The 13,478-nt window shown below is 36.5% G+C and overlaps 1 protein-coding gene across 3 annotated transcripts in view; it reads left to right on the top strand.

Annotated features, from left to right (window-relative positions):
- PHKB (phosphorylase kinase regulatory subunit beta) overlaps positions 1–13,478 on the top strand; it is a 303,729-nt gene that overhangs the window by 88,784 nt on the left and 201,467 nt on the right. For all 3 annotated transcript variants that reach the window (XM_073884358.1, XM_025852340.2, XM_025852337.2), the window contains one exon: positions 1,592–1,672. In XM_073884358.1, the coding sequence (XP_073740459.1) occupies positions 1,592–1,672 (81 nt within the window). The remainder of the gene's footprint in view (positions 1–1,591; positions 1,673–13,478) is intronic.

Genomic DNA, 13,478 nt, shown 5'->3' with positions numbered 1-13,478 from the left:
TAAGTGCTTGTGGCAAAAATATCTAAGGCAAAGATGATTAGGCAAAATATCCAACACACCTGGTAGCACAGGGACACTTTGTCCAAGGCCTCTCTGGACACAAATGATTTTCTGCCCCCACTTTTTGTCAGTTACTCAGTAAGGATTGGAAGAGAGTCAGGAAAGACATGAGCCACCAAGGCTATTAGAGGGTAATAATCTTCTAGGTTAGAATTACACCAGGAAAAAATTACATTGTGCTTCCTAGTTGATCTTAACTTAAATTATCATTTTCCTACCTAAATGAAAAATTTTAAACTGCTTCCTGTGTATTTATTTTTTATGTAAAGCTTTATTGAGCTGTAATTAACAAAACATACAGTTCCCCTATTGAAAGTGTATAATTCAGTGGTTTTTATTATATTCACAGAGTTGTGCAACCACTATCATAGTTAATTTCAGAACATTTTCATTACCCCATAAAGAAATCTGTGCTCGGGGTACCTGGGTAGCTCAGTCAGTTAAGCGTCTGTCTTCAGCTCGGGTCATGATCTCAGCGTCCTGGGATTGAGCCCTGCATCAGGCTCCCTGCTCCGCGGGAAGCCTGCTTCTCCCTCTCCCACTCCCCCTGCTTGTGTTCCCTCTCTCGCTGTCTCTCTCTCTCTGTCAAATATATAAATACAATCTTAAAAAAAAAAAAAAGAAATCTGTCTTCATTAACAGTCATTCCCCATCTCCTTGAAAGCCCCCTGCCCTACACGATCACCAGTCTCCTTGCCATCTTTTTGAATATTCCTATTCTGTTAATTTCATATACATGGAATCATACAACATGTGGTCTTTTGTGACTGACTTTAGTCATTTAGCATATTCAAGGTTTGTCTATGTTGTAGTATTTATCTTTCACTACTTATTTACTTGACACAATTTATACATCCCATTTAGGCTTCTGCGAGAATCTCTTTTTGTTAAAGTGGACATTATTGTCTTCATTTTTTTTTTGTTTATATCATATAATGTCAATCTTTAATAGACAAACTAAAAGAAAAAAATGACTCATTTGCTTATAAAACTCATTTGTTCATAAATATATTTTATATGCTGTACCATTGATTAAAATTAATATGTCCCTCAGTTGCTTACATAAATTCTACATTCTCTCAGAATAATTCTGTTTTCAAGACGCACTGCCTATTGTTTATGGTGTACTAGCAAAGTCCTAATGTCTTACTTGCCAAATAACTTTTTCATTTACATACATTTGAGATGAATTGACATTATATAGCTGCCTGTGGTGCAAAACTACTTCAAAGTAGAGTACTTTAGATCCAGAATTTGAAAATAAATCTTAGAAAACAAATGTTATAGAAACAGTTGCTGACAGTTCTATTTGCAGCCATTTCCCTAATCAGGTATTAACCACTACAGTGAATTTGAGGATTTTAGAGTTTTATATTCAAAGCTGGGATTTTATGATGAGCTAAATACTCAGCTCCTTTATTTCACAATAGGAAAGGCAATAGTTTTTATTTGCCACTGTTAGAGCAAATGACATAATTTTAGCTCTTGAATTTGTTATTTCCTTTAACCTTTTAATGTTGTTTGTTTTTAGATAAATGCAGTATCACTCTATCTCCTTTACCTTGTGGAAATGATTTCTTCAGGACTCCAGATTATCTATAACACTGATGAGGTATGAATTGCCCATATTTTCTAGTACTAAATTTCATCTCTGAGAATATTTTTTTCCTTTACTTTTTAAAACTTTAGTTTTTAAAACTTAGTTTTATGAAAATGGCTTATTCATATAATCAGATGCTGGATTTTGGATGTTGGAGCAAGAATCTTTATATTAAAGTACAAAGCACTTTAAAAATGAATGGAATATATGACTGGTTGTAAGGCTTTACATCTATGATAGCTCTGCTTCAGGTGATCTGAATGAAATAAAAACATAACTTTCAGAAAATTTTAGTAACAATGAAAGTAAAATAGCATTTGCAGATTTTCTTAGAGTTATTATGTCTTTTTTGTATATCATTGCTTTTTTATAACCCATCCTTTTAAAAGTAAAAATACTTTTATCATATTATTTTTATTGTGGGACCTCAGTAAGGCTCTTGATGTTTTTAAAACATAAATACAACATTCTTATTAGGAAATCTGAAAAGAATTTATATCCCAAAGATGAGAAGCATTCCTTTCATAGGCACTAATACTTGAACAGACGCATGGACGCACACACATGCTGACACATTTCCAAATATGCCACAGTAAGAACAAAAAGTTTTTATGATTGAAATGGTACATACAATGAGACTCCATCAAAGAGTAGGTATGCTATATATGCTTGTTATTATTTCTCTCCTGTGATCCATTCAGGGAGAACAAATGTATCATGTAATTGACACCTGCATCATCATTGGACTGTAGTGAGGGTGCTCTGCTACTGGTATATATAGTCCTGTCCTTTAGTAGTTTAGTCTTTTACATCCTTCCAGTTGTGCTTTTTCAATAGTAAGTGAAGTCTACTTATTTATATTTAAGATTTTATTTATTTATTTGAGACAGAGAGAGAGAGAGCATGAGTAGGGGGAGGGGCAAAGGGAGAAGGAGAAGCAGACTCTCTGCTGATCAGGGAGCCTGATGTGGGACTCAATCCCAGGACCCTGGGATCATGCCCTGAACTGAAGGCAGGCGCTTACTGAGCCACCCAGGTGCCCATGTAAAGTCTATTTAGATGTGCAAATAAACAGTAAAGAACAAATTAATAATACCCACTTATGGTTTCTTCTGTTTGATTCATCAAAGAATTACATATTTTTATTTCATCCAAATAGTTCTGTTTTATAATATTGTGAAGTAGTGCTATTTCAAAGATTTTTGGTAGGGGAGGGTGTGGAAGACTCCTATTTCAGACCAATTTAAGCAGCATCCTAAAGCATAAAACAAATGGAAGGAATTTAACTCTGACTAAGGAGAGGAAGACTCCCAGAACCAGCCCATTTTACTTCTCTTAGAAACTCCAAAGCACTGGGAGAAGTATGCAGCACAACATAGTATGATAACCATTATATTAAGCAACAGTTAACATTGACAGTTGCAAGTGACTTCCCATTAATGTTACTGATGGTGGTGGAATTGCCTTGTTTAGTGGTAGCATTGTTTTGTTTGGTATTCTATTTTCATTTTTAATTTTTAACATTTTGTTTTTTGCTTTCTGAATATCTACTAGAATCTTCAGATGGCAACTGATAGTTTTCAAAAATGTGATACTGCTTTAACTTTTCTATTCTTTTTTTTGTATGATTTGAATATATTTAAGCAAGTTTGGTATTTTCTTCTTAAGCTTTATTTTCTTTTTTTTTCTTGTCGATTTTTTTCTTACCGTTACTGTTTTTATTTTGTAGATATAAAATTTTTATGTAGCTAATATCAATAGGCCTTTAAATGTACACTTAAAATCCTAGAATAATAAAATGTATTATTGGGGCTCACCATCTTCTTCTTTGATTTTTTTTATATACTGTGTCAGGAATTATATGGAGAAGCAGTAATTGGGCCTGCATAGAATCTTTCAGGGAGTGAAATTCCTTTTATCTGGGTATTTGAGAGAAATGTATCCTTTGACAGCTGATATAACTTGGGACCATTTCGTTTTTTAATTGTACCTTACACCCTGAATGCCAAGATCATAGTCCTGTCTCTTTTGTTTATTCCCAACCGCATCACATCTCAGGGCAAACCAAAGACCTGGGAAGGAAGTGGGAATACCACTCATTTCTTTCTCTCCTTACTGTTAAATTTTTAATTTACCCAAATCTTTATCTTTTTAGGATTGAAGAATACAGAGCTCACACACACATCACACACATGTAATATACATATTATATTGTCACACTTCGGTTTATTTTTTAATAAATTTTAATACATATGTAAACTCATTATATGAAAAGATGTAATTCTTTTTCTTTTTTTTGGTAAATATTAGATACACTTTAATATTGTAAAGGCCTAATTACTTGTATTAAAAATAACCATGCTTTGGTAGAACAAATTTCACAGCATGGTGTTGGGAGATAAAAAGCTATATGCAAACAATGAATCATGGAACACCACATCAAAAACCAATGATGTATTGCCTGGTGACCAACAAATAAAATAAAATTAAAAAAGAAAAAAAAAACTTATACATCACAATTTGCTACCTGGGACTTCATCTAGTAGAAAAAAATACTTCAGGAAAGACTGTTTTCAACACCATTAGAAAGACCTCTATCAGATACAGTTAACCAATTTTGTGCTACCAGATTCCATCCATGGGCTCTTGGATGCACGTATCACATCTAAAGAAAACACCAGGACTTCATTGGACCTACACACCATCCGGTGACCCAAAAGTGAGGATTTCCAGGGATGAAGCATATGACAGCTAAAGAAGATAGCTTTCCCACAATTACTGGAGCAGATCTATACAACCTTATCTCACTGCTTCTTACCTCTTTTTTTTTTTTTTTACCCCCTCTCTCACTTAGAGAGACAGTGATCTTTTTTTTTTAAATTTTATTATGTTACGCTAGTCACCATACAATACATTATCAGTCCTTGATGTGGTGATTCATGTTCCATTGTTTTCATATAACACCCAGTGCTCCATGCAGTACATGCCCTCCTTAATACCCATCACCGGACTAACCAATCCCCTCTCCCCCCTCTCCTCTAAAACCCCTTTTATTTCTCAGAGTCCATAGTCTCTCATGGTTCCTCTCTTCCTCTGATTTCAGCCCCCTTCATTTTTCCCTTCCTTCTCCTAATGTCCTCCACGCTATTCCTTATGTTCCACAAGTAAGTGAAACCATATGATAATTGACTTTCTCTGCTTGACTTACTTCATTTAGCATAATCTCTTCCAGTCCCATCCATGTTGATGCAAAATTTGGGTATTCATCCTTTCTGATGGCTGAGTAATATTCCACTGTATATATGGACCACATCTTCTTTATCCATTCATCTGTTCAACGGCATCTCAGCTCTTTCCACACTTTGGCTATTGGGGACATTGCTGCTATGAACATGAGGGTGCATGAGGCCCTTCTTTTCACTACATCTGTGTCTTTGGGGTAAATACCCAGGAGTGCAATTGATGGGTGATAGGGTAGCTCGATCTTTAGTTTTTTGAGGAACCTCCACACTGTTTTCCAAAGTGGCTGTACCAAATTGCATTCCCACCAACAGTGCAAGAGGGTTCCCCTTTTGCCACAACCTCTCCAACATTTGTTGTTTCTTGCCTTGTCAATTTTTGCCATTCTAACTGGTGTAAGGTGGTATCTCAATGTGGATTTGATTTGAGTTTCCCTGATCGCTAATGATGATGAACATTTTTTCATGTGTCTGTTAGCCATTTGTATGTCTTCTTTAGAGAAGTGTCTTTTCATATATTCTGCCCAGTTTTTTGACTTGATTATTTGTTTTTTGGGTGTTAAGTTTGAGAAGTTCTTTATAGATCGTGTATACCAGCCCTTTATCTGTAGTGTCATTTGCAAATATCTTCTCCCATTCTGTGGGTTGCTTCTTGATTTTGTTGACTGTTTCCTTTGCTGTGCAGAAGCTTTTTATCTTGATGAAATTCCAAAAGTTCATTTTTGCTATTGTTTCACTAGCTTTTGGAGATGTATCTTGAAAGAAGTTGCTGTGGCCGTTGTCAAAGTGGTTACTGCCTGTGGTCTCCTCTAGGATTTTGATGGATTCCTGTCTCACATAGAGGTCTTTCATCCACTTTGAGTGTATCCTTGTGTGTGGTGTTAGAGAATGGTCGAGTTTCATTCTTCTGCATGTGGCTGTCCAATTTCCCAGCACCGTTTATTGAAAAGACAGTCTTTTTTCCATTGCATGTTTTTTCCTGCTTTGTCGAAGATTATTTGACCGTAGAGTTGAGGGTCCATATCTGGGCTCTCTATTCTGTTCCATTGGTCTATATGTCTGTTTTTGTGCCAGTACCATGCTGTCTTGGTGATCACAGCTTTGTAATATTGCTTGAAATCGGGCAATGTGATGCCCCCAGCTTTGTTTTTCTTTTTCAACATTTCCTTGGCAATTCGGGGTCTTTTCTGATCCATACAAATTTTAGGATTGTTTGTTCCAGCACTTTGAAAAATGTCATTGGAATTTTGATCGGGATGGCATTGAAAGTATAGATTGCTCTGGGTAGCACAAACATTTTAACAACGTTTATTCTTCCGATCTATGAGCATGGAATATTTTTCCATCTTTTTGTGCCTTCTTCAATTTCTTTCATGAGTGTTCTGTAGTTCCTAGAGTATAGATCCTTTACGTCTTTGGTTAGGTTTATTCCAAGGTATCTTAAGGTTTTTGGTGTTAGTGTAAATGGAATCGTTTCTCTAATTTCTCTTTCTACAGTTGTGTTGTTAGTGTGTAAGAAAGCAACTGATTTCTGTGTATTGATTTTGTATCCTGCCACATTACTGAATTGCTGTATGAGTTCTAGTAATTTTGGGGTGGAGTCTTTTGAATTTTCCACATAAAGTATCATGTCATCTGCGAAGAGAGAGTTTGACTTCTTTGCCAATTTGAATACCTTTTATTTCTTTTTGTTGTCTGATAGCTGTTGCTAGGACTTCTCATACTATGTCGAACAATAGTGGCGAGAGTGGGCATCCTTGACGTGTTCCTGTCTTAAGGGAAAGGCTCTCAGCTTTTCCCCATTGAGGACGATATTCGTTGTGGGTTTTTCATAGATGGGATTTTATGAACTTGAGGAATGTTCCCTCTATCCCTATACTCTGAAGAGTTTTAATCAGGAAAGGATGTTGTGTTTTGTCAAATGCTTTTTCTGCATCAATTGAGAGGATCATATGGTTCTTCTCTCTCCTCTTTATTAATGTGTTCTATCACATTGATTGATTTGTGAATGTTGAACCACTCTTGCATCCTGGGGATAAATCCCACTTGGTCGTGGTGGATGCTCCTTTTAATGTATTGTTGGATCCTATTAGCTAGGATTTTGTTGACGATTTTCGAATCCATATTCATCAGGGATATTGGGCTGAAATTCTCCTTTTTGATGGGGTCTTTGCCTGCTTTGGGGATTAAGGTAATGCTGGCCTCATAGACTGAGTTTGGAAGTTTTCCTTCTGTTCCTATTTTTTGAAACAGCTTCAGTAGAATAGGTATTATTTCTTCTTTGAATGTTTGGTAGAATTCCCCAGGGAATCCATCAGGCCCTGGACTCTTGTTTTTTGGGAGGTTTTTGATCACTGCTTCAATTGGTACTGGTTATTGTCCTATTCAGGTTGTCAATTTCTTCCTGTTTCAGTCTTGGTAGCTTTTAGGTTTCCAGGAAGGCCTCCATTTCATCCAGATTGATCAGTTTATTGGCATATAGTTGTTGATAATAATTTCTACTAATTGTTTCTATTTCCTTGCTGTTAGTCATGATCTCTCCCCTTTCATTCATAATTTTCTTAATTTGGGTCCTTTCTCTTTTCTTTTGGTTAAGTCTGGACAGTGGTTTATTGATCTTATTAATTGAACCAACTTCTAGTTTCATTGATCTGATCTACTGTGTTTCTGGTTTCCAATTCATTGATCTCTGCTCTAATCCTAATTATTTCTCTTCTAATGTGTGGCTTAGGCATTGTTTCTTGGTTTTTCTCTAGTTCTTTAAGGTGTAGATTTAGTTTGTGAATTCGGGATTTTTCTATTTTTTTGAATGAGGCTTGGATGGCTATGTATTTCCCCCTTAGGACCGCCTTTGCCTTTTCCTATAGGTTTTGGACCGATGTGTTTTCATTCTCATTGATTTCCATGAATTGTGTAAGTTCTTCTTTATTTCCTGGTTGACCCCAACATTCTTGAGCAAAGTGGTCTTTAGCTTCGAAGTGTTTGAATTTCTGCCAAATTTTTTCTTGTGATTGAGTTCCAGTTTTAAAGCATTGTGGTCTGAGAATATGCAGGGAATAATCTCAATCTTTTGGTATCAGCCAAGACCTGATTTGTGACCCAGTATAGGTCTGTTCTGGAGAAATTTCCATGTGCGCTCAAGAAGAATGAGTATTCTCTTGTTTTAGGGTGGAATGTTCTGTAAATATCTATGAGGTCCATCTGGTCCAGTGTGTCATTCAAAGCTCTTGTTCCTTTGTTGATTTTCTGCTTAGATGATCTGTCCATTGCTGAGAGTGGAGTATTGAGGTCTCCTACAATTAACGTATTGTTATCAATATGACTATTTTGGTTAAGAGTTGGCTTATGTAGATGGCTGCTCCCATTTTGGGGGCATAGATATTTACAACTGTTAGATCTTGTTGGATAGACCCTTTAAGAATGATGTAGTGTCCTTCTGTGTCTCTAATTACAGACTTTATTTTAAAATCTAATTTGTCTGATATAAGAATTGCTACCCCAGCTTTCTTTTGAGGCCCACTGACATGGAAGATGGATCTCCATCCCTTCACTTTCAGTCTGGATGTATCTATAGGTTCAAAATGAGTCTCATAGACAGCATGTGGATGGGTCCTGTCTTTTTATCCAGTCTGCAACCCTGTGCTGTTTTATGGGAGCATTGAGCCCATTGATGTTGAGAGTGATTATTGAAAGATATGAATTAATTGTCATCATGTTGCCTGTGAAGACGTTGTTTTTATAGATTGTCCCTGTAAATTTCTGTTGTATATCACTCTTGGGATCTTTCTCCTTTTATAGGACCCCTGTTAATATTTCTTGCAGGGCTGGGTTAGTGGTCACATATTCTTTCAGTTTCTGCCGGTCTTGGAAGCTCTGCATCTCTCCATCCATTGTAAATGACAGCCTTGCCAGAAAAAGTATTCTTGGTTGCATGTTCTTCTCATTTAGTACCCTGAATATGTCTTGCCAGGCCTTTCTGGCTTGCCAGCTCTCTGTGGATAGGTCTGACGTTATTTTGATGTTCTTCCCTCTGTACGTAAGGAATCTATTCCCCCTAATTGCCCTTAAGATGGTTTCCTTGGTTCTAAGAATTGCAAGTTTTACTATTACGTGCTGGAGCGTTGTCCTGTTTTCCTTGATCTTGGGAGGGGCCCTCTCTGCCTCTAGAACATGAATGTTTGTTTCATTCCCCAGATTAGGGAAGTTCTCAGCTACAATTTTCTCAAATATATCTTCTAGTCCTCTCTCTTCCTCCACTTCTTCCAGGATTCTAAGTATTCTGACATTGGAACGCTTCATGGTGTCACTTATTTCTCTGATTCTATTTTCATGGATTCTGAGTTGTTTTTCCCTGGCCTCCTCTTTTCCCTTTTTATCTATTCAATTGTCTTCCAGGTCACTTATTCGTTCTTCTGCCTTACTTACCCTAGCTGTTAGATTATCTAGATTAGATTGGATCTCACTGATAGCATTTTTACGTTCTGCCAATTCAGCTTTCATTTCTGCCCTTAGAGACTCTGTGTTGCCATTAACTGATTTCTCCATTCTAGCTATTGTCTTCACAATTGCTAGCCTGAATTTCATCTCTGACATCTTGGTTATATCTGCATCCATTTGTAAGTCTGCTGCATAAGTCAATCTCTGAGTCTTTCCTATTTTGGGGGTTCCTCCTCCTAGTCATTCTGTTGATGAGTGGTTGAGGGTATATATAGAGTCCAAATTATTGACCACAACCCAATTAAGATGCACCTGTTTTCTAGGGACCTTAGGGTTGCTGGCCTCTTGTTCCCCCAGTCTGTCTTCTGTGGAATAGGCCTGCTGTGCTGTTACTCCGGCAGCCCTGTTTGGGCAGAGTTGCCCTGTCCCCTGTGGAGAGGTATGGGCTCAGTGGGAACCAGTTTTTTGGGGCTTTTGTTCTCTGGTGGCTTTCCCTGGCGGCTCTCTGCGTCTCTTCCGCGAGTCAGAGCAGAATAGACCATTTCCAAACCTCTGCCTCAGAGCAGAGAGACCGGAGTGTGTTCTTCAGTGAGCTCTCCAGGCCACAGTACCTCCCATTTCTGTCTGTGCTGCTATAAACTGCAGCCTCCTGGGTTGTTCACCCTTCCGCAGTGCCCCCAGTCCTGCCTCCAGGTTGAGGCACATCTCTGCCCTTTGTGCTTCTAAAACTGCCAGGCACTCCCAGTTCACACACGTGACCCCGCTGCTCGGGTTTCCGTCCCGGGGGCTGCCCTAAAGTCCTTTCCCTGCCAGTACCAGTCTGCAAGTCTCTGCCTGGTCCCCAGCGCCTGAGGCTGTCGCTCACCAGCATTGTAGGCTCCCTTCTGCTGCCGTTTATCCTGATATCTGCCTGTGGAATCATGGCTTCCCGCTTCATACCTCGAAACCAACCACATACGATATTCTGTTTGTAGAGATCCAGATGTATTTTCTTAAATCTCAGGCTGATTTCGTGGGTGCTCAGAGTGGTCTGGTAGATATCCAGCTTAATTCCAGGGACCAGTTGGAATAGGGTCCCCTACTCCTCCATATTTTCTCTGAAAAGATGTAATTCTTTAATAAAGAAGGGATTTTTTAGACTTTGGTGACCCCACAACTACAAGTTTTAAAGAGTACTTTGAAAGTGAAGATATACAAGTTTGAAATTTTGTCTTCCTTTCCTACATTTTTGATTTGTTTTTATTTTTAATAAGGTATTAAAATCTGTTAATTGTATGTCTTTATATATTGAGGTAGATAAACTACCTGTATGGTTTCTAATGTTCTTTCTGTAGTGTCATGCTGTTACAAGAATAATTTTGGTGTTATTTAATGATGGGTCACAAATAGTTTCATATCATTTTAGAAAAAAAACTAACCTTAGATACTCTTCTTACAATCTTAAAATTTAAGTATAAATAAGCAATAATTGGGGATAATACTTGGAATGGTGGTAAATATAGAGATTTGTAGATGTGGAAGTTCTCTTTTGATTGCTACTATTATCATGATATAATGGAAAGCAGGAATGTCAGCTGAATATGAAAAGGAGCCAAGGAGATTAAAGGTTCAATAGGCAGCAGGGGTGAGATAGACACATGGGCCTGTGACTTTAAATGAGAAAAAATTCCAAAAACCATTCTAATTAATTTACATCATATGACTTTACATGATTGAAGTTGGCCTTGTGTTTCAAACTCTTAAAATTCACGGCAGAAACCAGTTAACAAAAACTATAGTTTTAAGGATTTGGGAATACTTTTATGTCTAGAAGTATTATAATAATCTGAGATGTTGCTTAGAAAGAGTCTATGCATGGTTTCTTTGAACCAAGTCAGTTGTATTGGACTGTAGATTCTTAGCCCTCTTTTGAAATTTTACTCGAATGTGAGTTAAAAATAAGTGAGTAGTAATGTTTTAGAGATCCCAAAGGCCACCCCTAGGTTTGATGATTCTCTGGGAGAACTCACAGGATCTGGCATGTTGTGGATAAGATTTATTGCAGTGAAAGAATAGAAAGCAAACTCAGCCAAAGTAAAAGGCACCTGAAGCAAAGCCTAGAAAAAAACCAGGTGCAAGCTGCCAATAGTCCTTTCCTGATGTAGTCATACAGAACATGCTTTATTCCTCCAATTGTGACAACGTGTGTCAAACGTTGTCTCTACCATGCACGCTCATTAGGGAGTTATTGCCCAAGGTATTTATTGGGGTCTGGTCACGTAAATACCCTCTTCCTAGCAGGTACCAAATTTCTAACTCTCAGGAAAGCAGGTGTTCTGCCCAAGATCTGTTTTGGCAAAAATATTGTTTTCATTAACAGTTTAGGCATAGTAAACCACAACTGTGGCTTAAGAAATTATTCCTTCATCGTAACTATATACAAAGAATATTTCACCATGTATTATTAATCTTAATTACAGGAATTTATAGCTTATATATAAATGATAAAACTATTTCAGATGTTAGAATATTTAGAACTCTTTGTATTAGACTAATGAGCAAGCATAATAGAGCCTAAGAAATCAGAGTATGTATTACAATATTTTTTGTTTATTCGAACCCAAATGGGAAAATTACATGTGAAAATTGAATCTAATAGCCCCTTATGTATGAGAAATGTTAGAGATTTGTGAATACTACAGTATTCTTTAGTTGTGAATGTCAAATGAGAAAATATAACTGTCATGTTTGCTATGATGCAGCATAGTTTACCAGGTGCTTTTATTTCTTCTTTGGTACTCTTTTTCTGATCTGCCTTGGCATCTTATGATCTTCATAGGTGTTGTTAACCAAATTTTAGTGATGACAGTTTACTTAAAAAAGTCAATCAGAGAAACAGAGTTATATGATTTCACTCATATGTGGAATTTAAGAAACAAAACAGAGGAGCATAGAGAAAGAGAGGGAAAAATGAAACAAGACATAATTAGAGAGGGAGACAAACCAAAAGATACTCTTAACTATAGGAAACAAACTGAGGTTGCTGGAGGCAAGGGGAGTAGGGGACGTGGTAAATGAGTGATGGGCATTAAGGAGGGCACCTGATGTGATGAACACTGGATGTTACGTACAGCTGATGAATCCCTGAACTCTACCTTTGAAACTAATAATATACTATGTTAATTAATTGAATTTGAATTAAAAAAATTTTTAAAGTTCATTATTAAAATCAAGTATAACTTTTTCTTACTTTGTTTCTTTTGACCTTTATTAAGCATATATTTTAAGGAAACTCAAATATTAAATCACAGTTCTTAATACATATGCAATTTGGAGGAATAAAAAGATCCAAGTATACTTAAGTACTCATTTTACTAATCTCAACTCCCACTTATTACCGACCCGTTATTGTGTTTTTTTTAGTTGCAGTGAATTGGAGTTTACAAGAAAATTTCCTTTCAATCTAAATCCTCAAATATATTGGCATAATTTTTTTTCATAATATCTTTTTTATCATTTTAATAACTTTTGGTTCTGTAATGATGTAGTATTTTAAATTCTTCAATTTGATAATTTGTGACAGCTCTGTTTCCTGATTGGTCTTGCTTATAGTTTTTCAGTTTTATGAGAATTTTTAAAAAAACAGTTTTCAGCCTTTTTGAGTTTCTCTGTTTTTTGTTCCATTCATTTTTACTGATACCTTTATTTCCTTTCTTCTACTTTCTTTATGTTTAACTTATCCCTTTTCAGGGTTTTTCTTTATATGGAAGATTAGATCATTGAGTGTTTGGGTTTTCTTCTGCCTAATTTAGGGCTTTAAATATTCCCTGCTTAGCTTCATTCTAAAAGTTAATGTTATAATTTTATTATCATTCAGTAAAAATATTTTGCAATCACCATTATGATATTTTCTTTTACCAGTGAGGTGTTTAAGAATATATTTCTTAATTTTTAAATATTTGGGGATTTTCTATCTTTATAATATGACTTTTAGTTTGAATCTGCAGTGGTCAGAGAACATATCCTACACAGTTCTAGTCCTTTAAAATCTGCGAGATTTGGCGAGGAGGAGTGAGATGGCGGAGGAGTAGGAGACCTAAATTTTGTCTAGTCCGAGGAATTCAGGTAGATAGTTATCAAACCATTCTGAGCACCTATAAACT

Source organism: Callorhinus ursinus, unplaced genomic scaffold (assembly GCF_003265705.2).
Source record: "Callorhinus ursinus isolate GAN/ISIS: 27379988/994484 unplaced genomic scaffold, GSC_fseal_2.0 scaffold56, whole genome shotgun sequence".
Classification (NCBI taxonomy): Eukaryota; Metazoa; Chordata; class Mammalia; order Carnivora; family Otariidae; genus Callorhinus; species Callorhinus ursinus.
Note: the sequence above shows the minus strand (reverse complement) of the source record. Positions and strands in the feature narration are given on the sequence as shown.